At 42.7% G+C, this 23,144-nt stretch overlaps 2 protein-coding genes across 3 annotated transcripts in view; one reads left to right on the top strand and one right to left on the bottom strand.

The window, feature by feature from the left end:
* LOC112992472 (serine/threonine-protein kinase NIM1-like) overlaps window positions 1-8,113 on the top strand; it is a 29,941-nt gene extending 21,828 nt beyond the window's left edge. The window contains exons 4-5 of the mRNA XM_064502485.1: window positions 4,980-5,248; window positions 7,254-8,113. Of these exons, the coding sequence (XP_064358555.1) occupies window positions 4,980-5,248; window positions 7,254-8,003 (1,019 nt within the window). The 3' untranslated portion in view covers window positions 8,004-8,113. The remainder of the gene's footprint in view (window positions 1-4,979; window positions 5,249-7,253) is intronic.
* Window positions 8,114-9,756: 1,643 nt separating this feature from the next.
* On the bottom strand, window positions 9,757-22,325 carry LOC112983996 (hydroxymethylglutaryl-CoA synthase, cytoplasmic). 2 transcript variants are annotated; one of them, XM_026101483.2, is made up of 10 exons: window positions 22,176-22,325; window positions 16,050-16,507; window positions 15,547-15,672; window positions 14,877-15,041; window positions 14,002-14,170; window positions 13,716-13,886; window positions 12,835-12,941; window positions 12,358-12,483; window positions 11,897-12,060; window positions 9,757-11,512 (listed from the first exon to the last, which is right to left on the bottom strand). In XM_026101483.2, exons 2-10 carry the CDS (start codon window positions 16,495-16,497, stop codon window positions 11,420-11,422), a joined length of 1,569 nt encoding a protein of 522 aa, XP_025957268.1. In that variant the 5' UTR covers window positions 16,498-16,507; window positions 22,176-22,325; the 3' UTR covers window positions 9,757-11,419. The 2 variants fall into 2 exon arrangements, with proteins under 2 accessions (XP_025957268.1, XP_025957267.1); XM_026101482.2 differs by lacking the exon at window positions 22,176-22,325 and adding an exon at window positions 18,409-18,440.
* Window positions 22,326-23,144: the final 819 nt, after the last annotated feature.

The following is a 23,144-nucleotide window of genomic DNA, read 5'->3' as shown; positions in this document are numbered from 1 at the left end:
AATGAGGAGTGCACCTGCCCTCTCCCCTGCCTCAAACATGGGCTGCAGGGCTAGGTGATGAGCTTGCAAGGCAGCCTGTCTTGGGATGCTCCTGCTCGCAGCCAGACTTAGCAAGGCTTCCTTTGTTTCAGAGCAAATTCTGCTAGTGTGGACAGGTCTTTCATTTGGCAACAATAATTCTGGTGAGAAATATGCCTATTTTGCTGACTTATTCCAGGTTAATTAATGTAAAAAGTTGGGATAGGGGATATAGGTGTGGCTTGAGCAGGAAAATGAGCTTTGGTACAGCCAAACCTAGGCAGAAGGTTAGGTTGAATAGTCATCTACTTTTGCTTTTCTTAAACACAGAAAAACAGTGCATATGCTGCTTCTAGGAAGAACTAGAAATGCTAGATAACTTCAGTGAACACTTTAGTTATAACTAAGAACTTATCCTCATCTATCCCATTTCTCTTGACTGTCACAGGCAACAAGAGCTGTTGCTTTCCCTCGGGAAAGCTCCCTTTGTCTTGGTACACTTCTACTTCCTTTTTCTCATAGTTTTTTCTTTCAAATTTGGATTCATTCTCCTTCTCTCCATCATCTTAAAGGTGAGAGAATTAGTTATTCCCCAAAGTCTTCATACTTTATGATCTGTTGTTCTTTTCTCTGACTCTATCAGTCCAGATTGCAGAGGTCTGAAAGCTCATGCTTACCCCAGTTATGATGGAGTCGTTGCACTGAGAATCAAAGAGGGGAACAGACTTTTTATTTTTTATTTTCATTTTTTGAAAAATAGCTCTGTTCCACTTGGCCCCTTTATTTCCTTTTTTGTTCAGTGAATTTTCTCCTTCAAGGGAAAATTGTCTTGTGCTTGCTGTTGAAGGAAGTGCTGCTCCTGTTCTAGGAATAGGAAGAATGCTAATGGAAATAAAAGGATAAATTTTGATCTGGATGAACCTTTTACCTGTTGAATTCAGGACAGAGGTTGCTTTGGCCTTTGAATAGGGTTAGTCAAAAATTTTTGCGACTACAGTAAATCTGAATAAACCAAATACCAAAATCCAAGTCATCAGTTTTTCTTGAAAAGGTTCTTTTTTCATCAGAAATCTCTAAAATTATTTTCCCGTTCTTTGTTGGTAGCTTATTTTTGGTTAAAATGTTCATGAGGGAAGGCGTTAACTTCTTGATACTAAGTTTGCAACTCTCATGAGGAAGGAAAGATGAGGGGAAAACATCTTCTGACTCATCTCTGCCTGTGAGCTTATCTGTCCTCATGAAATGTGGATGGGAAGACAGGAACACAAGCGTGCGTGTGTGCATGCACAAACACACACACACACACAGACACACGCACACCCTCTTCAGAAGAGAACTCTGATTTTTTTTTTTTTTTTCAGTAGGTCTCAGCTCTTGCACAGGGCTAGTGAGTCCAAGTCTTTCTTTTGGCTGAGATGAAGTTCAAGGGCTTCATTATTAAAGCTGTTCAGGCCCCTGTGGTAAAGGGCGGTGGTGATGATGGTGGGGTTCAGCTGGTCGGTTGTTACCACAGTGTAAAGTTCTAAGTGTGGCCTTTCTCCTGACACTTCACCTTAAGTTTTCAAAAGGAAACAGTTTTGTTCTTAGTACTAAGATCAGCTTCTTTAATGATTACAGTGTGTGCTGTTTCATAGCCCTTGTGCTGCATCCCAGCAGTGTATGTGAAAAAGGTTTGAGAGAGAGCAAAACTGCAGGCACTTTAGAGTATGCTGGGTGAAGAACTCCATTTCTCTCACAGGTGTTATCTTGGATGATCTCAGAGGAGGCAGGAAACCATTTGGTGTTATGATATATATTAAGCAGATTCAGAAGAATTACCCATTTTATTAATCTAAATTTTGGCAGAGATTTTTCTCCAGGGTCCTGCTGGGTTGCTTGCTACAAAGAGCATTATGTTCCTAAGCTCTGTGTAAACTTTATTTTAAATACCCTCCATCTTACAAATATAGTGTGAGAGCACATCTGAATATGTGCAATTAAGAATGTCCAAACTTTACAGATGTTAAAAAGCCAGTGCAATGTGAAACATCAATTGCATGGGAAGGGACGCGCAGGTACTCAGTGTGCTTTGTTGTTGAGCAGTTTTAACTTGGTTCTGTTTGTTTCTTTTTGCCATGCAGTCATAGCATACGCTACTTCTTCTGACATCATTTCTCAACCTTTTCCTAATGTTCTTCTCTTATTCACTAAGACTTCAGGTTGTTCTTTTCAAACCTCAATATTCACTAGGTATAGTCAATCACAATCTCTTGCTACTGTGTTTTAGTATTTTGATGAACAAACTGCCCACTCCTCATTACTGTCCTTCTGTTCAGCACTGGTGCCATGCAAGGGTAATACAGGATTTGTAAGTTAAGCATTTTGTGGAAGCAGAGGGAATTATTTAAAAAACGAAAATGAGGTTCTTTTACACATTAGCGGGGCTGGTTTTCTTTGCATATTGTGCATGTGCAGCTGCAATGATGTAGACTTATATGAGCTTGCTGCTGCTTTGTGGTAGTATGATAAGAGGATCAGGCCCTATAATTCTACAGCTTTTTTTTACTTCCTTTCCTTTTAAAAATTTTGCAGGAAAACTGACCATGAGGAATGGTAAACTCTAGCAAAAGGAGAGGGAGGGAGGCTTTTCCTTCTTTGTGCTTTTTTTTTTTTTTCTCCTAGGTTCATTGGTTTGATTGTTCTGTCCAAATGCCCCCAACTTCTATAAAGCAAGAGGTAACGATGCAATTCTATGTTTAAGATTGTGAGAATTGTTACCCCTCTATTATCTGAGCATTCAGTTGTGCAAATGTTAGGTACTGTGAGCTCCACTGTTGCTGATGCTCTTTCCTCTTGGTTTAGGTGGTCAGTGTGCTACCAACGTGACAAGGATTTTACTCCTCTAGATCTGCAGTCAGAGCTCTTCCAGCATTAGTGTTGTACGCTGTTTCTGTTCAGTAGCTGCATTTGCTTCTGATTCACTGTGTCACCATCAGCACCTCTGGAGTAGGTGGCATCTTTCCTAACTGGCTCACCAGAAAGGATTGAACAGGTTAGGGAGAAGCAGCATGGGGAAGACTGCCCTACACCTTGCAGACTCCTCCTGAAAATAGGGACATCAAGGTGATAACTCACCTTTTACAAGAATCCCATTTGCTTAGAATGTCTGTCGCATTTTAGTAGTGGGATCAAAATATGCATTTATGTTATTAAGAAATATAAATGTACAAAACATGGAGTTTCCTTGACCTGTACAGAGATACAGGCATATGTATCAATGACATTTCCTCTACATGTATTGAAACACTAAACTTCAGGTTAAATAAATTCATAATATTAAGTAAAAAACATCTGGAATGTTTTTATACCAAAATATACATCCAAATATAATGGTCTTCTCACTCTTCTCTTAAAGTGAAAAGTACACAATACTGATTTTTTTTTTTTAATTTATAGCTATGTGCTAGAAACTGGGGAAAAGTTTTCCTTTCTAAAAGATCAGATTAAAATAGTATTTGTAAGGAAATCTATGAAAATTCAAGGTATTTTAGAAAAATCCCTTTTTCTCAAGAAGAAACAGTTACCTTTACTGGCATGTTCCAGTTTACAACTTATCAAGACAGCAAAATTATAAAGCCACTGTAAACTTATTCTAACCAGACTAATCCTTCAAATACCAACTGTAATCAATAGAGTGAAGAAAAAAGTTGCAACCTATCACTTAGAATTGCCCTCATGTTTCCATATTAACTGAACTGTTTATAATGTTTTGAGCTACTTTGGTGAGGCAGTGCAACTGCATATGTACATCAGTGTTTTGTGACCCTTGGTTTCATACAGATATGCTACAGAAACATGGAGAACTTAGGAGCCTGCATTACCAGGACAATATAACACAGCTAGCTTTGCATCAAGGTAAATCGGATCCCTGCAACTCATTTCGCTTTACTGTTTTAGGCCTTTTCTCAGTATAAAATCTGTCTGTGACATGGACTCATGGCTCACTGTGGAATACAGACAAAAAATTGTACTTTTTCTGTGTTCTATATGGTGCCAAGAACTACTTGCGTATGAACACGTTGGAAAAACTGGCACAACTATCCTGAGAAAGACAAACCTCTACAACACTGGGTTTGGTAACTCAGGAAAGTTTGTGGGGTAGGAAGGTAAGCAAAGGTTCTGGAAGTCACACCCCCTTAAACACATCTTGCCATTATAAACTTGCAGGGTTATATCCAAAGTCCCTAAATCACCCCCAGGTTAGCCTGTCTCTGCTGAAACAAAGTACCTAAATTTGACACCTCATTTAGCCTGCAGGTACCAGGTTGCTGTGCTTAACGTGCCTAATTCATCTGAACAGCACTGAGATAATTACAAAAGAAACTGAGAAAGTAGGGACTATCTTCAACAGCCTAGCAAGCAGCACACTTCAGAAGGGAGGCACAGGTTTGCAGCCCAGCTTTAGAGGCTTTGCAGCAACAATGTATATCCCAAGAATGCATCGTAGCCGCTAGATACGACAAAGCCTTCATGGGTATCTTGGTTGCCTCCGTCTTTCTAGGTAATAGAGGGAGGGAATGCAGGCATCCCAGCACACTTCCCAGCACACTTGGAGCGCTTCACCAGGGTCAGCTTTCTACTTTTGCTGTTGCAATACTTAGGTTAGACATCTAAAGTAGATGATGTAAATATGTCCATCAGATATGTATTAGCTCGATGAGTGAAGCATGCTATGACAACAGATGATTTGATTAGCATTAGCAATACCTGCCCCTTTAGCTATTACCAGCAGTGAGTAGGATGCAAGAGAGAGAACGGAACATGGGTGTATGTGAAAGATCACAGGGTGATCTGTAGCTTATCTTAAATTGATTAGAGGTGAAATTTTGTTGCAGTCATATAACCAGGTGTGGTTGTACATGCATAGTGCTACCATTTTTATCTATTGCATTAATAACAGGGAAAAGCATTTTTCTTTTCAGAGAAAGTAGCAATTAAGATTTTGGACAAGACCAAGCTAGACCAGAAGACTCAGCGCTTGCTATCTTGTGAGATATCCAGCATGGAAAAACTGCACCACCCAAATATCATCAGGCTGTATGAAGTGGTGGAGACACTCTCAAAGCTGCACCTGGTGATGGAGTATGCAGGAGGTGGGGAGCTCTTCACTAAAATCAGTACAGAAGGGAAGTTGCTAGAAACAGAGTGCAAACTCATCTTCTCCCAGATCGTGTCTGCTGTGAAGCACATGGTAAGTTGCTCTTCCACAGCATGTTGTTCTGCACTACCCTAGCAGATTTTTGTGGCTGTCTGTTTTTCAATGAGGAAGTTTGCTGTTATCAAGATTCCAGGCCCATATTTCTCAAGAGAAAAACTGTTAGAGAAGAGCTATCTTAAAGTTGTCTAAGAGATCCTTCACACCCATCTTGGTGTGTCAGCTTTTGGGAGAAGAGTGAACTGGGAATACTTGCTGGGTGGAACCACCCATTAAGTAACATGGTGTTCTCCTGTCTGCTTTAACCTGCTGTAGGCACTAGGTAACAAAGCTGCATTTCCTGCCTGCAGGTATGTCAAAACATAGCATCACCCCACCTCCTTTTGCTAGATAAAAGTGCTCCAGGACCTGCTGGTCCTTGCTTTGGCACAGATCTGCGAAGTGACCACCAAGCAAGTCACTTCTCCTTGCCTAGTCTTCAGTATCACAAACTGGATTTAGGATGATGCTGTTTATGTAGAGCACAAAGCATCTTACAAAGGCAGAAAAGGGCAATAATAATTATCTACTTCCAATACAGTGTCCTCTGAACCTTGCATAGTAACTACAGCAGCTTAAAATGACAGCATAAAGAATGAGAGTGTTCTGCAATTTTAAGAAATAAAACTAGTATTTGTTAAAGTTGGCTCAGGGTGCCCCCCGCTGACTTGTATTTTCCTGCAACATAGGCTCATACTCTGAAAACCAGAAAGTCAAAAGTAAGGGTATTTCCAGGTCTGGCATCTAGAAACAGTATTAAAATCTGCTGGTGGCATACATAAGCCGTACACATTTTGTTATGTACGCCGACAGACTAGTCAGCAATCCGATTGTAAGCAATTGGATTAGTTTCAACAGCTTTTCTGTAGGAGAGGTATTTAGGAGCTAGTACAACTTACTTTAAATTCAAAGCTCACATCTCTCTCTCAGCATTAAACCCAAACTACAGCCTGGCCAATCTCTTCACTTAAATGCACAGACTTCTGTAAAACATTTTATTCTTGCTAATCCATCATTAAATCTAGGCTACTCCTATCCCATCTCACTGCTGCCAATTCACGTGGGGACAGGAAGATCCCAGGCCATTATTAACAATGTATTTTAAAATATCTTAGAATTTCCAGATACATGCACCTTGTTCCCCCAAAGGATAGGGCAGAGAGTGCTCAAACCCATCTATTCTTCCTAGTTATTTCAAAGCTGAAGCTAAACCATCACCTAATCAAGAAAAGGTACAGCTCCACTAAGCAGAGCAAATTCAGTTTGAATGCTCGGCTGCCACTGCCAGCTTTGAGGAAAAAGAATAAAAGTCACGGCATAGCTATTCTTTTTAGATTTCTAAAGCTAGATGATGTTACTGAACTTGGTGTCCTGCAAGGATGTGAACTATCACAAGACACAAGTTTGTGGTCCTTTTCTCCTGCCAGCACCAGTTCTTCATAGGACAATTAGTTCACAAAGATCACACAACAAAATTGTAGCAACTTTATTACTTTATCTGTGACTACATACATCATGATCTTTGTGAACTAAAATGCTTTCACTTCATTATTCCACATGCTTACAACATATGCAAAAATGGAACTACTGCGAAAAAAAAACTGGTTTTGTTACTTAAATCATTACAGAAATGTAACAGTTGCAAAAGCAAATGTTCTGAACCCTGAAAAATAAGCTATGCAGATTTTGCTACAAGTATCTAGTCTTGTAGGGTTACCCATGATGACATTACAAGAGATAACAAGAGACTGTTATCCATTAAAAAAAAAAAAAAAAAAAAAACCCTTCTTCCTGTCTTCTCCAGCTACTCTTGTTTTTCGTATCAGTAGAGAAGGAAGTTACATGTGTTTTAAATACTTTTCAATTTTATAGCAATGGTTATTCCTGGCTTTGCCTGAGCTAATTCTGTTTCCCCTCTGTTATAACTAATTGATGATAGTGGTGGTCACTTAAGACCTTTGCTGTGAACAAGCTAACACTACATCTGCCTCTTGTTCTATAGCATGAGAATAATATCATCCACCGGGACTTGAAAGCAGAAAATGTATTCTACACCAGTAACACTTGTGTTAAAGTGGGAGACTTTGGATTCAGCACAATAAGTACAAGAGATGAAACTTTAAATACTTTCTGTGGCTCTCCTCCTTATGCTGCCCCTGAACTCTTCCGCGATGAAAACTATGTTGGCATTTATGTAGACATCTGGGCACTAGGAATCCTGCTATACTTTATGATGACCGGTATTATGCCATTTCGAGCAGATACAGTGGCCAAACTGAAAAAGTGCATTCTTGAAGGGACATACAGTTTGCCCCCCTCCCTCTCAGAAACTTGTCAGAAACTGATAAAAGGAGTCCTTCAGCCAGTACCAACTGACCGGTACTCTGTCAAACTTATTATGAACAGTGAGTGGATGCAAGGGATACAGTACCCTAAACCTTTAGAACCATTTAAACTGGATCCAAAGTATTTATCAGAGATCAGTACACTCAAAGATGAAGAAGCTGAAGTGAAAAGTATTCTGAAAGATCTGGGAATCACAGAAGAACACATGCAAAACAACCGGGGAAAAGACGCGCGCAGCTCAGTAACAGGTGTCTACAGAATTGTTTTGCACAGAGTACAAAAAAAAAGGGCACTGGAATGTGTTCCTATAATGTCCAATCCAGACCCCAAAGAACAGGACATTAAGAAAGAAAACAGTTCTTACAGTGGGCTAAAACACACATCCAAGCTGTGTTCAATTTTATAAATTGCACTGAAGGCTTTATACTCGGCATGTTTAACAAAGGGTTTTATTCATTTTTCCACAAGTTTTGGTGTTACATTTTTGTAATTTTTAAATAAACCAAAAATGCCTTATCTCCTCTGTATTTTTCAATTCACACTGAAGCAGCTCAAATGTAGGGCTCTAACGGACTTATGTTTATCCCTTGCTCCAGTGACCTGGTACAGACAGTGCAAGAAGTACGTAAGTAAAACAGGTAAGAGTTCATTAGTGGAGCTGATCTTTTGATAAAGATCAAGTAGTATTGCACTTAATGCTCTTGGGCAATATCTCCGTACAGGCATATAACAGTTAAGTACTTGAAAGTTTTACCTTAGCTTGACGCAACTTAACAACCACAAACCAGGACAGTTTTTGCAGAGAACTATGTTTAAGCAGAAATCAGACCACAATCTAAACAACTGCATTTTTTTTCTTAAAAACTTCTCCAGCAAATTAAACTTACTTAATTTCAATTGTATATGAGAGCTTCTTAAAAAAAAAAAAAAAAAAAAAAAAAAAAAACTAAAGAAACTACAAAGCTGTCTGTCAAACAAAGAAACCAACTGGATGATGCTTCTTTATTTGTCACAATTCAGAAAGGCTGCCTAGTGAAATTTAGATAGGCTGCTCTGACCCTGCATGTATGGTTGTAATCCCTACTGCATAATCAGCTGGTCTACTGTCTACTAACCTTCTGACTATTTTAATTATTTTTAAGATGCTGATAGTCTAAGAACTGCTGGGCATCCAGTTTCACTCTCAATAATGAACTAATGGGATACTAACTATATGCTAAAAATTCATCTAGTTTTAAGTTCTCGGTTTAGCACTAGGTATCAGTAAGTTGAATGCAACTGGTAAAGACATCTGCTTATAAACTGAGCATTAAAGGTTTCTACTAACTTCTGGCATAACTGGCAACAAGGGCTGGCACAACACTAATTTTGATACTCTTGACTATGGCAAGTTAAATGTTGGGGAGCCTGACAATTAACACCAATTGTTCTGAACTTCACCAAAATGTAGATATTCCTACCTTCAGCTTTGATAAGGTATTTTCTATTTTAATGTGCAGCACCATTGGCTCAAATGTAAATGGTGGAAAGATGCAGTTAGCTAGCTGTCCTCTGAACAGGTACAGCTGAAATATCTAAGCTAAGAGGCAGAGCCTATATGGTTTTAGTTAAGGCAAGTAAACTTAAACAAGGCTTAGTGATGTTCAAGCTGGTGCTTTCAAATTTAAAGGCAGGTTTGCCATATCTGTTACTGGGGCTGACATCAGTTGACTTTCAAAAGAACAAATTAATCTAAATGAGCAACAGAATGACTCTGAGAAGCCACCAGTGAGCAATTAGGCAAACTCAGGCTCAGGTAAGCATAAAGCAAGAAAGAACCCACTTTCACAACTGTTGTGAAAGGGGGATTAAAAAATACTATCTTCACAAGATGAACTGTATTCATAAGCTAGGAATGAATTCTTCCCCTCTATAAACAGCATCTATCCAAAAGCATGTAAGATATCTTGAAACATAGCCCTGAAGTACTGGTTTCCCACCAGCCTGAGCAACCCTTTCCATTTTTGTAACGGAATGGTATTAAGAAGTGAGATCCAGCAGGGCCGTACAATTTGTGAACCCAGAACTTTAAGTTTTCATAGGGCCAGCTTCCTCCTTCTTTCCTGTTAAAGAAAAAAATGCATCCTGAAAGCCCAACAAGTCAGCACTACTCCAACAGGTTTCAAATGTCTCAAACTTTATTTTATTAAAGGATCAGCCTCACAAACAGTGAGGTCCCTGTGGTTAATTTTTTGTGCCAGTAGCTCAATCCTTGGCTTGTCCACTGCCAGCAATGGACTTTGTTCCATGGCAAATTCTTTTTCTGGTGCCAAGATAAGTTTCATGAGGGCACCTAAACCCACATATTCGCAACACTATCTTCATGCATCATTGTTCCATCATTTTCAACAGAACAAACAGATTAGTACCCAGCAATTCATAATAAACAACTATTTTACCAAAGCTTGACTGTACAAATCCAGCAAAAGTTATCAAATCCTAGTGATCATACAAACACTTCATTACACCAAAAAAATTGTAATTTAACAGACAAATCATTTCTTTTGCTACTTTATATTAGATAATGCAGCTTTGTAGAATTAGACAAAGAAATAAAACTCAACAAGACTGTTCTGTACATTAAGTCAATTTAAATATATATTACAAGCTTACAAGGTTCACGTCATAGTTCATCTCCAATCTGGGCTTTAAAAATCTACCAGAATGGACTCCCCATTAGCGTTGTACATGTACCACTTGCAAAATGGCTAGCTTTTAGTTTGCATGTTGGGGGGGAAAAAAAGGAAAAAACTCATACTTATCTACTACAACATTACCACTACTTCAAAGTATGAAGCCAAATTCAGAGTTAGAAATAGTCTCTTAGAAATGTATATATAAAGAATAATGAGAGGCCAACATTCCAGACAAACTGATCTTCCTCCCTTCCTTAGCTTGCCAATTAAAACAGCTCCAGAAGATCCAGAAGTTTTATTTGAAAAATTAATCTGTCTTAAATACTTCTTCTTCTGTTACAGTTAAATAATCTTGAAAGGTGCCAAATTGATGAACCTAAGAAATACGCCTTTTTGTTCTCTGGAAGAAAAAAGCAACTGCCTCTCATGTCATTCCTCTTTCCTTCCATACTGCTGTGATTTATACTGGAGGTATAAAGCACACAATATGAGGAGGAATTATATAGTAACTAACACAGTCAGTTACAGAGTTCTTAAAAAAAAATCTGTCAGTCTAGCCGTTCTTAATCCAGTCATTTTGATAGGAGAGATTCTATTCCATTAATCAATGCTATCTGGTTCTACACCTTTTCCAAAGCAATGAGGCAGCTGGGAGGTGGATTGGGAGAAGTAGGGAAAGGTGATAAAGGGGAAGAGAAACATGGTATTCAGAAGATGGACTACTTACTGTCAAGGCACTGAGAACCCTAACATAAAAAGCTTAGACTGTTTTGCCGTACACTTTTGAATACAAGTTGTTAACAGTTTAAGTTTCAAGTCATTTTACATGGAAAAGGCAGGCAGAAAATTCATTTTTCTACATACAAAGATCTTGTAATAGAACACAGCTACAACTCAGCAATTAAAAAAAATTCAGATGTGTTAAAGACCCTGGCAAGTCCCTCCATCTCCAGTATATTAATGATTTTAGTGTTCTGAAAACACTATAAATATCACACCATATTAAAATGAATTTTTCAAGGAGTTAAACAGTTCCATGCTCCAATTAAGTATTACTGTACAGTGAAACTTCATACTATTTTAATCCTTTTTCTCTCTCTCACCCTACCCTCACACCGTTTTTCATTCCCCACCTCACAGAGGTATCTTAATGCTCCCCATTGGAAATGGCAACAGTGACGCCTTCAGATTCTGTTGTTGCAGGGATTCTTGGCACTTTCTTAGCAGGGCTTGGGATGTGCTAAGAAGAAGGGAAAAAAATATTAAATTCAGTTTTCCAGTTCACATACATTCTTACTTCATGGCTATGCCAATGATCAGACAACGTTCACGCAACATTGGACAACTTGGCCTTAAATCATTCAAATCAGTCATGTTTCATGCAAACTGATTGTGTGAAAGGAGCCAGTTACTTGTGCACTTTCATTCTTCTTCTGTTGAAATGTAACTTTTTAAAAATCCCATGTTCAGCATTTTACCTCTGGCTTGTACATTACCTATTTTAACAAAGTATTTGAAATAACTTGTCAGACCCTTTCCTCTTTTGACATACATCCACATGCTAACACATGCACATAAACTGTTCCACTATTTAACTCCAACTTTAAAAGAGTGCAGTGTTCACCTCATGAACAACGCCTGGGTGGACAACTTCAACTCCTGCCTCCAGAGGTCCATCACCCATCAGTGGGCGCCTTGCATAAGTTCTTCTGTGTTTTTCATCCACACGCACAAGGTACCATGTTCCCTCAAAGAGATCTTCTGCTGAACACTGTGGAATATAGTTGGCTGTAAGAAAGCCAGTAAGACACTGTTAGTCAGTTCCTGATGACAGTTTTATACAAGAGAGATATTTACACAGTGCAGTCTGGAAGTAGTAAGGCAGGAAAACCAAGTCTGCATTTTCAACTACACTGGTCCAATAAATACAAGCTATAGAAAAGCACTTTACAAGCTATATAGAAGTAGAACGAGTTGGACCTTCCCTTCATTCCACACCCCAATCATTTAATTAAATTCATGTGAATTAAGCCATATAAATTTTATTGTAGGATGGAGGATGATTTATATTTAAGCAGTTTTTACCCAAATGATGTGTTTCCTGTCTAATCTTCATGTTTTCAGCAAAGACATCAGGTGCAATACATTTTCTTGAGTCAAGTCTTGTTTTAAGATCAGAAAGGCTGGCAGTTATTTTGTCCAGGGAAGAACCTACAATAAAAAGCCATCATGTAAGGCAGCAGCAGTGCTGAGAGATGCATACTAGCACGGTAGCATTTCAAAATCATTCAAAATATTTTGCATTGCAGAAGCTAAACTGTTACTGATTTAAAAATATTCCAGATTATACAAGCAAAACACATAGCATTTGAAGAACAACTACTTATTATCTATTTGCCCAGGGAAAGAGTTGAAGTAGTCCCTGAAGCCTCTTTAGTTTACTGTTATTATCATTAGGCATTGTTCTGCAGGCCTACTTATGCTGGTGGTTACCGTAACAAAGCATTTGTAAGTAAGTGAGCTATCCAAGGGAGCTCATCAGCCTCTCTTCCCTTCACTCACCAGGAGTGGCATCCTGTGTAACTCTGATGGAATACAGCGTAGCAGCAAAACCAGAGCCATAGGAGAACACACTAATTCTCTGTCCTGCAAGCTGCTCTGGAGAGTACCTGCAAGTCAAACAACAGCTGTTTAAAGTGAGAATTAAGCCCAGGTGTCAAATTTAAAAAAACAAAAATTGCAGCAGCTTACAAAAAGCAGCCAGCAAATTGTATTGACTAAAATGCACATTTATCATCGCTATATGCATAAGTGATGATTTTTTAAAACCCAATTTCAAACACTGCTGCTATGCAATTATTTTCAAGGGTGACTAAGCAAAAGAGAGCACATTAATGCCCAGAATATGATTATCTAAAAGGCAGCTAATTCTCATTCTTAAATTACCTAAAGCCTTAAATGAAATATCACATTCTGGAGTACAAGGTCACAACAAAGAAAAAATGACCCAAGAAGAGTGGTTCTATTGAAAAGGGATTTTGTGAAAGCCTCAGTGATTGCACAAAATACAACAGTGTGTTAAGCAAATATTGATTTCATTTATTATATGAGAACAGAGAAGGTATTCCAATTCTCCTTTCACTAGGTTTTTTTCTTTTTTTTTTTTTTTGATACTGGGAAAAGATCACCACCCTACAAATAAGATCCTACTTTAGAAGGGAAACAGCTCTTTCAAGTCAACTTCTGGCAAGAAAGTTTTGAATTTGCTTTTCATTTGAGAAGATTATGTGCACAGAATAATCATCTAGTTTTAGAAACTCAAGGTAATCTAGTAGGAGAAGGTTTCCTAGATGGTGCTTTTACAGGCGGCTATCTGAAACAAAACTATTTTATATGCTTACATATGAAAAGCTATTACTTTCTTTTCCTGATTTTATGCTTACTGGGCTAGAAGGGAAGCAAGGCAACCATAGACCGAAGGGGTATACATATTTCCATTCTGATTGGATACGAGCAATGAAGCTTTGGTTTTCTGACTGAAGAGCTCAGCACTAGCTTTCATAAAAGCTTTTTCCACATCTCTGTCAAAATAGGTATCTTCCAGTTTAACATCCCTATGAAAAAGAAAAAGCATTTAAAAGCAGTTACTAAAATAGCAGAAAGGAAAGACATCTTGGATGTTTAACAAATTAAGACTGGCTGAATAAGAAAGATAGCAACTATTCTCACCTGAAAGCTTCCAGACCACTGAAAACACCATTTGCTGTTTCTGGGTTCTGGTCACTGAGAAAGTCATTCAGCAATAGTCTGGCCACAGATTTCTGTACCAGTTTACAGTAGGGAGAATGAAAGATCATGAATCCAAAGTCATTCAAGGTAAAACGTCTGTCTGTCCCCTCTGGAAGTGGGAGAATAAGATGTGTTACAACTTACTACTAGTACTGGCTTTAACTGTTAAAATAAAAAGGGAAATTCTGACATGTCAGCACTCAGAAGATAACCATAAGACTAACCATTGCTGCCAAGTTTATTTAAAATACTGTCACTACTTCTATTTAAAAAATTACTTCTTACTGATCTTGTGCACCAACTAACAATGCCCTTTTTCTAGCAGGAAAAGCTAAAAGCTTGACAGCATCTCAGTATTTCTACTCAGTATTTTGAAATAAGAAATAAGCTACTTCATCTAGTCTTCAAACCTATGCTTCTTAATAAGGGTGAAGCAATCGTTAAACATATGGGGGTAAACATCGATATTGTTGTACAGTTTTTAAATATTAACCTCAGTATGTTCAGAATCTTGGGGGAGAGGGAGGAGGAACATGCTTTTAGGCAAGATATTACACTTTACAAAACTAGCAAAAGCCTGCAGAGGCTACTCCTTACTGAAGATAATGCATTCAGTCATACCAATACAGAAATAAGGCATTTCATATGGGAGAGAGCAAACAAAGATTTCAGCCACCTTGAAACACATAAACACAAAGAAATGGAGCATATACTAGTCTTTAGATTAGATGCCAAAACTTGAAAATATATGTCTGTGTAATTATACACTCCCATATTTGCCAGATTTTGCAATGTCATGATGTGAGGCCACATACCCTTTTGCCACTGGGCGTGGATTTTGTTGCGATAGACAGTATAGCAGCGATCTAATGCACTGAGGTAGCATTGTATAGATAATTTGCCATCAACTACAGGATATTCAGACACCATGTCTGGTTTATAGAAGTCATAAGCATGCTGCATGTGGGTTCCACGCAATCCTGGTTAAGAGAAATTGACAAAAATTACTTTATTCAGCTACTTTGAGTTGATTTAAACACATCACGTGACACAGGTGAAGAACAAGTAATTGGCCCTAGTCAAGCAGGTTTTAATAGCACTTCTGGCCCTTCTTTCACGCACAGCTCTTGATTCCCTTGTACTCAAGTACAGTAGGATCGAGCATGACAAACACAAGTAACAAATGATTTTCATAATTTCTTCTTGTACGTAGAGAGCTTTGTTATTCAGCTCTAGTCCATTCTTTGTCAATTTTATTGGAGAATCCCCAAGGAAAAAACAGACAGAAGCATCTCTAATTGATCCTTGCTGCCTCCTCTAATGGGACTTGCACAAGTTAGCCCAGAGCAATAGGAGACAAAGTACAATTTCTGGCACAAGAGGGTATTTATTAATCCAGCCCTCCAACAACCCACAAAAACAGGGGACAGGCTTCAGAAGGGATACAGCGTCTAGCTGAATGGTCTATTTTCTCATAAAACTAACCTCTCTCAAAAATTAAAGGTGCATTTGGACCAACTAGCATAGCAACAGCACCGGCTCCACCTGTCGGCCTGGCATTTCCAGTGGCGTACACAGCTATGTCTCCAGCAACAACAAGTGCATAACGTCCTGCAAAGAACACACAGAGATAGCCATGAAAAAGAGTCAAGATCTAGTAGATATTAATATCCAGCAACAATTTTTAGACCTCTGTTTATAGAGGAGATGACTGCAGGATTAAGGGGCTCTTCAATCTTTACTTGTTCGCCCCATTTCATGTTTTTCCTGGCAGCCACCAAAATTTACAAGGAAAGTCCAGTGATGTTTATCTGTGTCATTACTTTTTGCATGTAATTGAACTAGTGGCCAATGCCCAGAGCACTTAAGACGACGACTTCTCAAGAGTGCATTATTTTATCCTCTGAGTTTTATATGGTTAAACATGAACTCTGAATCATCAACAACAGAGAATGACATAACCTTTCAACAAAATACCCTGAACTTACCATCCCAAGAACTGGACTCAATCCAGTTAATAGCATTAAAAAGAGCAGCTGTGCCTCCATAGCATGCATTTGTGGTGTCAATTCCTTCTACATCTGTGTTACCAGATTCTTCAAAGAGTTGCATCAGGACAGTCTTTACTGATTTTGATTTATCAATTATTGTCTCCGTTCCAACTTCTAATCTCCCAATACAGTCATAGGAAAGACTGTTCCTCTCCATGAGCTTCTGAACCACAGTCAAACAGAGAGAATTGATATCCTCCCGGTCAGAGCAGAATCCCATCTTTGACTGGCCTAACCCAATGGTGTATTTGCCAGCATCCACACCATCATACTTCTCCAGCTCTGTCTGGTCAACATATTGAGAAGGAAAATATATTTCCAGTGCAACAATTCCCACATCTTTTGGCCAACAGGATTCAGCGTTCACTGGAAGAGACCCAGGCATCGTGGCAGATCTTAAAATAAAAAAAAAAAAAAGAAAAAAACCACAAACCATAAAAACAGCTGACTTATTCACATCCATTTTTAGCAACCTACTTCACATATACTACAATCTTCTATAGTTTACAGAAAAGGTTAAGTTTCAGCTATTTTAGTTTCATTTACAAAAGGCAAGCCTTTGCCTCTTGGGATATTTCGGTCTGAGCATACAGTAAACATCTTTAGAAATTTACTAACATTTTATACTAAGAAGTTCTTTTATCTGAAAATACAATTTCAGACCTGAAGATACATATGCTTAGCTTAAGTCTAGGTTATTTCACTGAAGCAAAACAGACAATTAACAAATGTTAAGTATTCAAGAAATATGAGTCCTAATGTTCATTTTTCTACTTTTACTTCTAAGGCTTGTATTAGGTCTCAGTTTTACACAACTAAGCTAGAAACACTGGATTTTTTTTTAAATGTTGCTGATTGAGAACTTCAGATTACAATGTATTCTTACCAGGAAATTCCGCCTTAAACAGCCTTCAAAATTGTTTTCATTTTTAAACTAAATGATCCAAGTTGCTCCATTTTGCTTATACTTGCAAAAAAGATGGCAGTTTTTGTGGGTCCCCCCCCCCCCGCCATGTAGTCTGTTTTTGACATTCCCGAACACTAGACTCAGAGGAGTATTTCCCAGGCTAAGGAGAACACATAGGGATCCTTCCTGGTAGACTAAGATTTCTCATTTTAACCCTCTTACTCTACTATTACTATACCCTAGGACATACTGTATTCTATTACTTTAGCCCTATCCATATTGAGTGGATAAGTACAATTTTTCCTGTACTTTTACTTACATCCTTAAGGAACAATCGTCTCTTTTGTGCCCAGCTATAAGTACTGTCAAACTGACCTTATCCAGCTTCTTCTACAAGATCACGGTGAGCTGCATAAACGAATAAAGCCTTTCTAACCAGAAATGATGACATCGCATGATACGTATTAATACAAATGCTAGGAAAACATTACAAATGTCTTCTGTTACATGTTAAACTGAAAGTGAAAGTCCTAAATGAGACTTAAAGCACGAACACATGGCTTGCAGGCATTCTGATTGCCTTTAAGAAAGTTTCAAACGCACCTACGATGTACCTAAAATAACCCATTTCACCCTATATTTGTTTGTATTAAAATGCGTAAATTCATGCAAAAGTCCATTTAAAACTGCTTTTTGAGGTGTTCCAGAACAACAATACGTGCGATCTATTAACACAAGATTTCAAGAGAGAAAACAGACTTTAAGATATTCATGAATCCTATTACACTCAAACTCTCACACTATTTTATCTAGTCAAATGAAAAAAATACCAATAAAAAAAAACACTGCAAGTTTAAGATTAGAAATGGAGCCATAGCTAGTCAGGATTCTTCTTTTCCTCACCTATCTGGGTCGGAAACGCACGCCCCCTGAACCACCGCGGCTGCTAAAAACTTCACTCGGGGGGGGGGGGGCACTCCGCCCCGCGGTGCAGCGATTCCCAAACGTGCCGGTGCTCCACTCCCCCGGGAGCAGCGCCGCCGCTATCGCACCGCCCCGGGCGGCTGAACGGCGGGAGACGCCGTTTCGTTTCCGCTGCCCGAGCCCGCTCGGCAGGAGCAGACACCGCAGCGGGCAGCGCCGCCCCGCCGGGTCCCGCCGCCGCCGCCGCCCGGCACGTCGCGGGCAGGGGCACGAGCCACCGCCCGGCTCCTCGCGGCGCGCCCCGGCCTCCAACGGCTCTCCTGAGGCGACCGCGGGGGGCTCGCGCCGCCGCTCCCCTTCCCCCCCCCAGGTTACCCGCGCCCCCTCGGGGCCCCCCGCGGTAACCGCCGGCGGAGCGGGGAAGGTCACCCCGCGGGCCCGCCCCGCCCCCCCCAGCCCCCTTACACGTTGCGGAATCCCATAGCCGGCTCCCGGCGGCGGGGCAGCGCCCGAGGCGGCGGGGGGGGGGGGGGGCCGCAGCGCGCAGGCGCGGCCGTGCCGTCACCTTGGGGCGGGCGGGGAGCGCGCACGCGCGGCCCCTGGTGACGGGGTGGGCGTGGCGCGGCGCCACCGTTGCTGCCGTTTCAACCGCCGCCGCCCGCGGCGCGCTTCCCCGCCGGGGAGGGTTTCTTGAGGCTGAGCGGCTGCTTTGTCTGAAGCTAAGCCATCACTTAGGGGAAAAAAAAATCCCATAGAAGTGCGTGTAGCATGGCAGCTGCTGAAGTATTTTAAGTCGCTGCTTTAAGCTCCGTGCACCCATCAGACTGGCTGTACGCAATAAACCTAGCGAGCATGTGAACCAGGGCACCTGCCCCCTCCCCGCTGCTGCGTTTCTGTGCCTTGGCAAGAGCAGTGAGATGAGGTGGTGAAGGCAGCACGATCTGTGCTTTCCTCTGACTGAGCATACTTTCACGTCCTGTGTGTTGACAAGATGTAAAACGTGAAGCCATGCATTGGGCAGCTGTTCCCCCAGCACTACGTACCGCCAGGACACCTAGCGTTTGTAGATGCAGAGGACTGTATGGATTACGGAGACAAACCTCCCTTCTTCCAGAGACCTTCTGCTTTGGCTGAGGTCCAGTAAGTGTTTTAACATGGCCTTGTGCTGTTCTTCTGCGGTTATAAACCTTGACACAATTCCAGATAACTGCATCAGTATGGAAGTAAATCCAATAAAGACTGAAAATAAAACCCAGCAACATCCAAAACTGTTTTTGACAATCCCCCATCAGGAGCTACCATACCCTGTAAGCCTACATTCTATTTTTATTTTAAAGTTTCTCAAACGCTTGTAAGTTGTACTTTTTTGCATGCTTCAACTGTTTCAGGGAGGGGGCACAGTATGGTCTCCAGTTTTAGTCTGACTAGACTACAAGAGGCTGATTACAACAGAATAATATCTACGAGACGATCACCCTGGTGGGTGGGATTAAGAATTTATCCTACACCAAGAGGACTACATTCTGAGAAATGAGTGCTGGCCACTGCTTTCTTTTAAGTCACAGGTGGAGAATGCAGCTGTCTGGTGATGGCCCTAGGACACCCACTCAGGAACTGCACGGCAAGTCCACTTCCTTCAACAGGAGGGTTTGAGGTGATGTTTACAGACAGTGACTTCTGAAGGCTACTCCAGTGAACATCTCCACCTTTTTTTGGAGCTGTTACTGTCCAGACAAGAAGATTTATTAGGCTAGACAGAGTAACTGAAAAGTTGCATGCTCTTGTTTACATGATTCCTGGGTTCCAGACCCTGCTCCAAGAACCGTATTTTATCCCAAATGCAGAGGCAGTGAAGAGAAGAAAGAGGGCAGGTCTGCTCTGTTCTTTGAATGGAGACACGTGCTATCAGCAGGGAGCTCCCAAGCCACAGGCCCCAGCTAGGAAAAGGATTTTGGAGTCCAGCCCTCTTTGGGGCACAGTATACCTTCCTTTCTTTGAAGGGGGCCAAGTAAGAAATGCATGTAGAGCTCAGATTCTGCTCCAGGAGCAGAACACTAAGAGTGAAAGGCTGCAGAGATCAACTCTTAGACATTTAATTTTAATTAAAGATCTGTATTAACAGGCAAGACAAAAATGACAACACATAATGGACTTGATGCAGGTAACAACCATAGATAAAGGTTGCTTTTAAGCAGGGAGTGAATTCTCTGGAAATGGAGCATACCACAAGGATTCAATTATTGATAAGGCAAAGGAAAGCACCACCTTTGCTTCTGTGCTTGCTAGTTACAGAACTTAGATTAAAATTGAGATTTAATTCTATATTACTTACCATAACTTTCATTAGAAAACTTTTTGCTGAAGATAACTAAAGGGAGGCTATTTCTAATTGTATCCTCATGGGTAGCTCACCAAATGTGTCTAATGGAGCAAGCAGTCAGGGCTATCGGGATATACTGCAAGATGTGGCTTCATAAGTTTGCTCTGAGCACTTAAGTGAGACATAGGACATCTTAAGCAAGACAGTCATTACAGAAAAAATAGCTTACTTGAGGAAAAACAAACACCCCTGTGTCCTTTTGATTGAACACAAAAAAGCCAGTCACTGATTTTTACTGAAAGAGTACTCAAATTTCTTCCTAATACTTCTCTAGGATATTTATTGGGGTTGTCAAATGTTTAAGATGTTTTAAAAAGAAATGAGAAACCAGATTTTGGTTTGTCTCCCTAAGAACATGTAGGGGATAGATTAGTAACATACAACAGCCACTGGTTTCTGTTAATATTGCCAAATACCAGAAATACATTCTTCCATAACAAGTGCAACTGGTGGCTTTCATTATCTTTATTAATAATATTCTGCCAATAACTTGCCTATTAGTTCCTACTTAAGTTTTATTTCATACAAAATACTGAGAGGTAGAAAATAAAAACCCAAGCCTGTTTGCTACAGGCACTGCAGTTTGTAATTCTTTTTCCTTTGACTTCGAGTACTTGCATAATAGATTGTTTATGAAATAAATAGTTTTTTTTTTTCCAGAAGCAAAACAGTGATGGCATTTTAACTAAAGCTACAACATCATTTAAATAAATCTGGTTATTCCACTCCACTAAAATACATTTACCAGTGATACCGAGAAGTGCATACGAAACACTTATCAGGCCACAAGAGGTCAGTGTTTTCACCCAGATTACAGTTACTCAAACCTGTGGGCGTTCACTGCCACACCACGCATGAAATGTGGCATCATCATGTTCACTGCTCACTATTGAGTTAACAAAATGAGATTAAATAACAAAAAAAGGCAAGTAATGTCGGACCATGCCAAGCTATAGGAGACAGTCAGAAGAGATCTGAAATCCGTCCATAAGAGCATCTAAGATCCCCCTCCCTAGCTCAGCACACCGAGGCCGTTACTGCAAGACCCCGGGACATGACTCTCGGTACGCACCTGGGATGGCGACGGCGCGGGCGCTACCGGAGATGCGGCAGGCAGCCCGGGCCCGCCCACGGGCGCCGGCACCGGCACCGCTCCCCGCGGTGGGAGACGGGGCTCCCGCGGCGGCGGGCTGGCGCGCGAGGCGGCCGGTGGGCGCTGGCCGCGGGGCATCGCCCGCACTGCGGCTCCGCCGAGGGCGCGGGGGGGGAGGGGAAGGGGAGGCTCCTCTCGAGCTCTCCGACACGCCGGACCCCGGGCAAACGCCTCCGGGAGGCAGCCCGAGGCCTCTTGGTGCGCGGCACACCGCACCGCGTAACCGCCGGTTCTGCGGACCCCAAGGCAGTGAGGTGGCAGCATCACCTCGGCTCAAGCAAAGCTCCATTTGGGGGAGTCGCTTCCAGCGGCGCCAGCGACACTCTCACCCCGGCAGGCGGGCTGCGCCGGTGGGAAAGCTCCCTCGGGAGGGCTCCGCGCAGCGCCCAGCCGACTCCACCGCGCGGCTAACACGTACGTTACGGGACACCCAGAGCCGCCTTCCTCGCTCGCCCTGCCGCACTGCGGGCGGAGCTTCAGGCGCGCCGAGAGCCGCTGCGAAGCACCTTGCGTGGCGGAGCCGACCTTGGGGTAGACCTGTCCCCCCGCGCACCGCTGCGAGAGGGAGGGCAGCGCCCGCCCAGCCCCGCCGCACGGCTCGGCTCCGGGGGTGCCGGCGTCCCCGGTCCCTTTCCCCAGCGCCAGCACGGGGGGAAGGCGAGCGAGGCCCAACGGCCTGCCGCAGCGAGCCGCCCTCACCTGTCCGAGGCGATGGCTCCCGGTGGCCGCTGCGCTCCGCACCCTCGCTCACACGCACGGCAGGAAACACGGGGCACCAGCGCGCGGCGCCTTTAAACAGCCTCGCCGCCCGAGTGCCGGCCGGGGCCGTGAGCGGCAGCTCTCCCGACCAATCACAGCTGCCTCCGCTCGGGTCCCGCCCGCCGGCCGGCTCTCAGCGGCCGAAGAAGGCGGGGGGAATGGTGTGAGAAAGTGACGCGACGTGGCCAGAGGGCAGCGCGCCAATGAGGACGCGGCAGAGGCGCGGAGCGCTCAATGGGAGCCGAGCGCAGCGCGGCGGCAGCCAATGGGAGCGCGCTGCCGACTGCGGGTGAGAGTAGGACGGCTGCCGGTCCCCGGCGAGGCGAGGAGGCGGTTGCCCGGCAACGGGAGGCCGGGCCCGCGCGGCCCGGCGAAGCCCGAGCATCGGGCCGCGCACCGGCGGCGGAGGGGGGAGGGAGGCGGGGGGCGGCCTAGGACCGGCCCTGGGGGGAGCCGGCTGCCGTGGGGCGAAGCGGGGTGACCCCACTGCTCCGCGCGGGCCCGCCGTGGCGAGCAGCGGTCCGGGCCGCACGGGAAGGCCGCCCTGCGTGGACGTGGCCGTGGCGCCACAGCGCTGCTCCTTGGCTGCCGCACGCGGAGCTGCGTGGCGGCCATGTGCAGCCCCTCTGCGAACCGGGGCGGCTGCTCCTCACGTGGCGGGGGCTCTCCGAGTCCCCGTTACCCCTCCTTGTCCCCCTTTATTGCCGCGGCATGTCCGTGCGCGCCTCCTGCCTTTAGCAGGTAACTCGCTCCAGGAGGCGCGATCCCAAGCGCAGGGCGTACGACATCGTCCGTGCCTTAAAACTGGGCCTCCCTTCGTTGCCCTAGCTGATAAAGAAGAGGGGCTCACGGCACGCATGTGGGTTTTCTCAGTGGAACTGCTTCAGTTTCGATGCTCTGTACTCGTTC

The sequence above is a fragment of the Dromaius novaehollandiae genome, chromosome Z, assembly GCF_036370855.1.
Source record: "Dromaius novaehollandiae isolate bDroNov1 chromosome Z, bDroNov1.hap1, whole genome shotgun sequence".
NCBI classification, from domain to species: Eukaryota; Metazoa; Chordata; class Aves; order Casuariiformes; family Dromaiidae; genus Dromaius; species Dromaius novaehollandiae.
Note: the sequence above shows the minus strand (reverse complement) of the source record. Positions and strands in the feature narration are given on the sequence as shown.

Coding starts and splice junctions, on each gene's coding strand:
- LOC112983996 (XM_026101482.2), bottom strand. Junction 15,673..16,049: donor TGAGTCCAGTTCTTGGGATG/GTAAGTTCAGGG, acceptor TGTTCTTTGCAG/GACGTTATGCACTTGTTGTT. Junction 12,942..13,715: donor CTTGCTTCCCTTCTAGCCCA/GTAAGCATAAAA, acceptor TTTGACTTGCAG/GTACTCTCCAGAGCAGCTTG.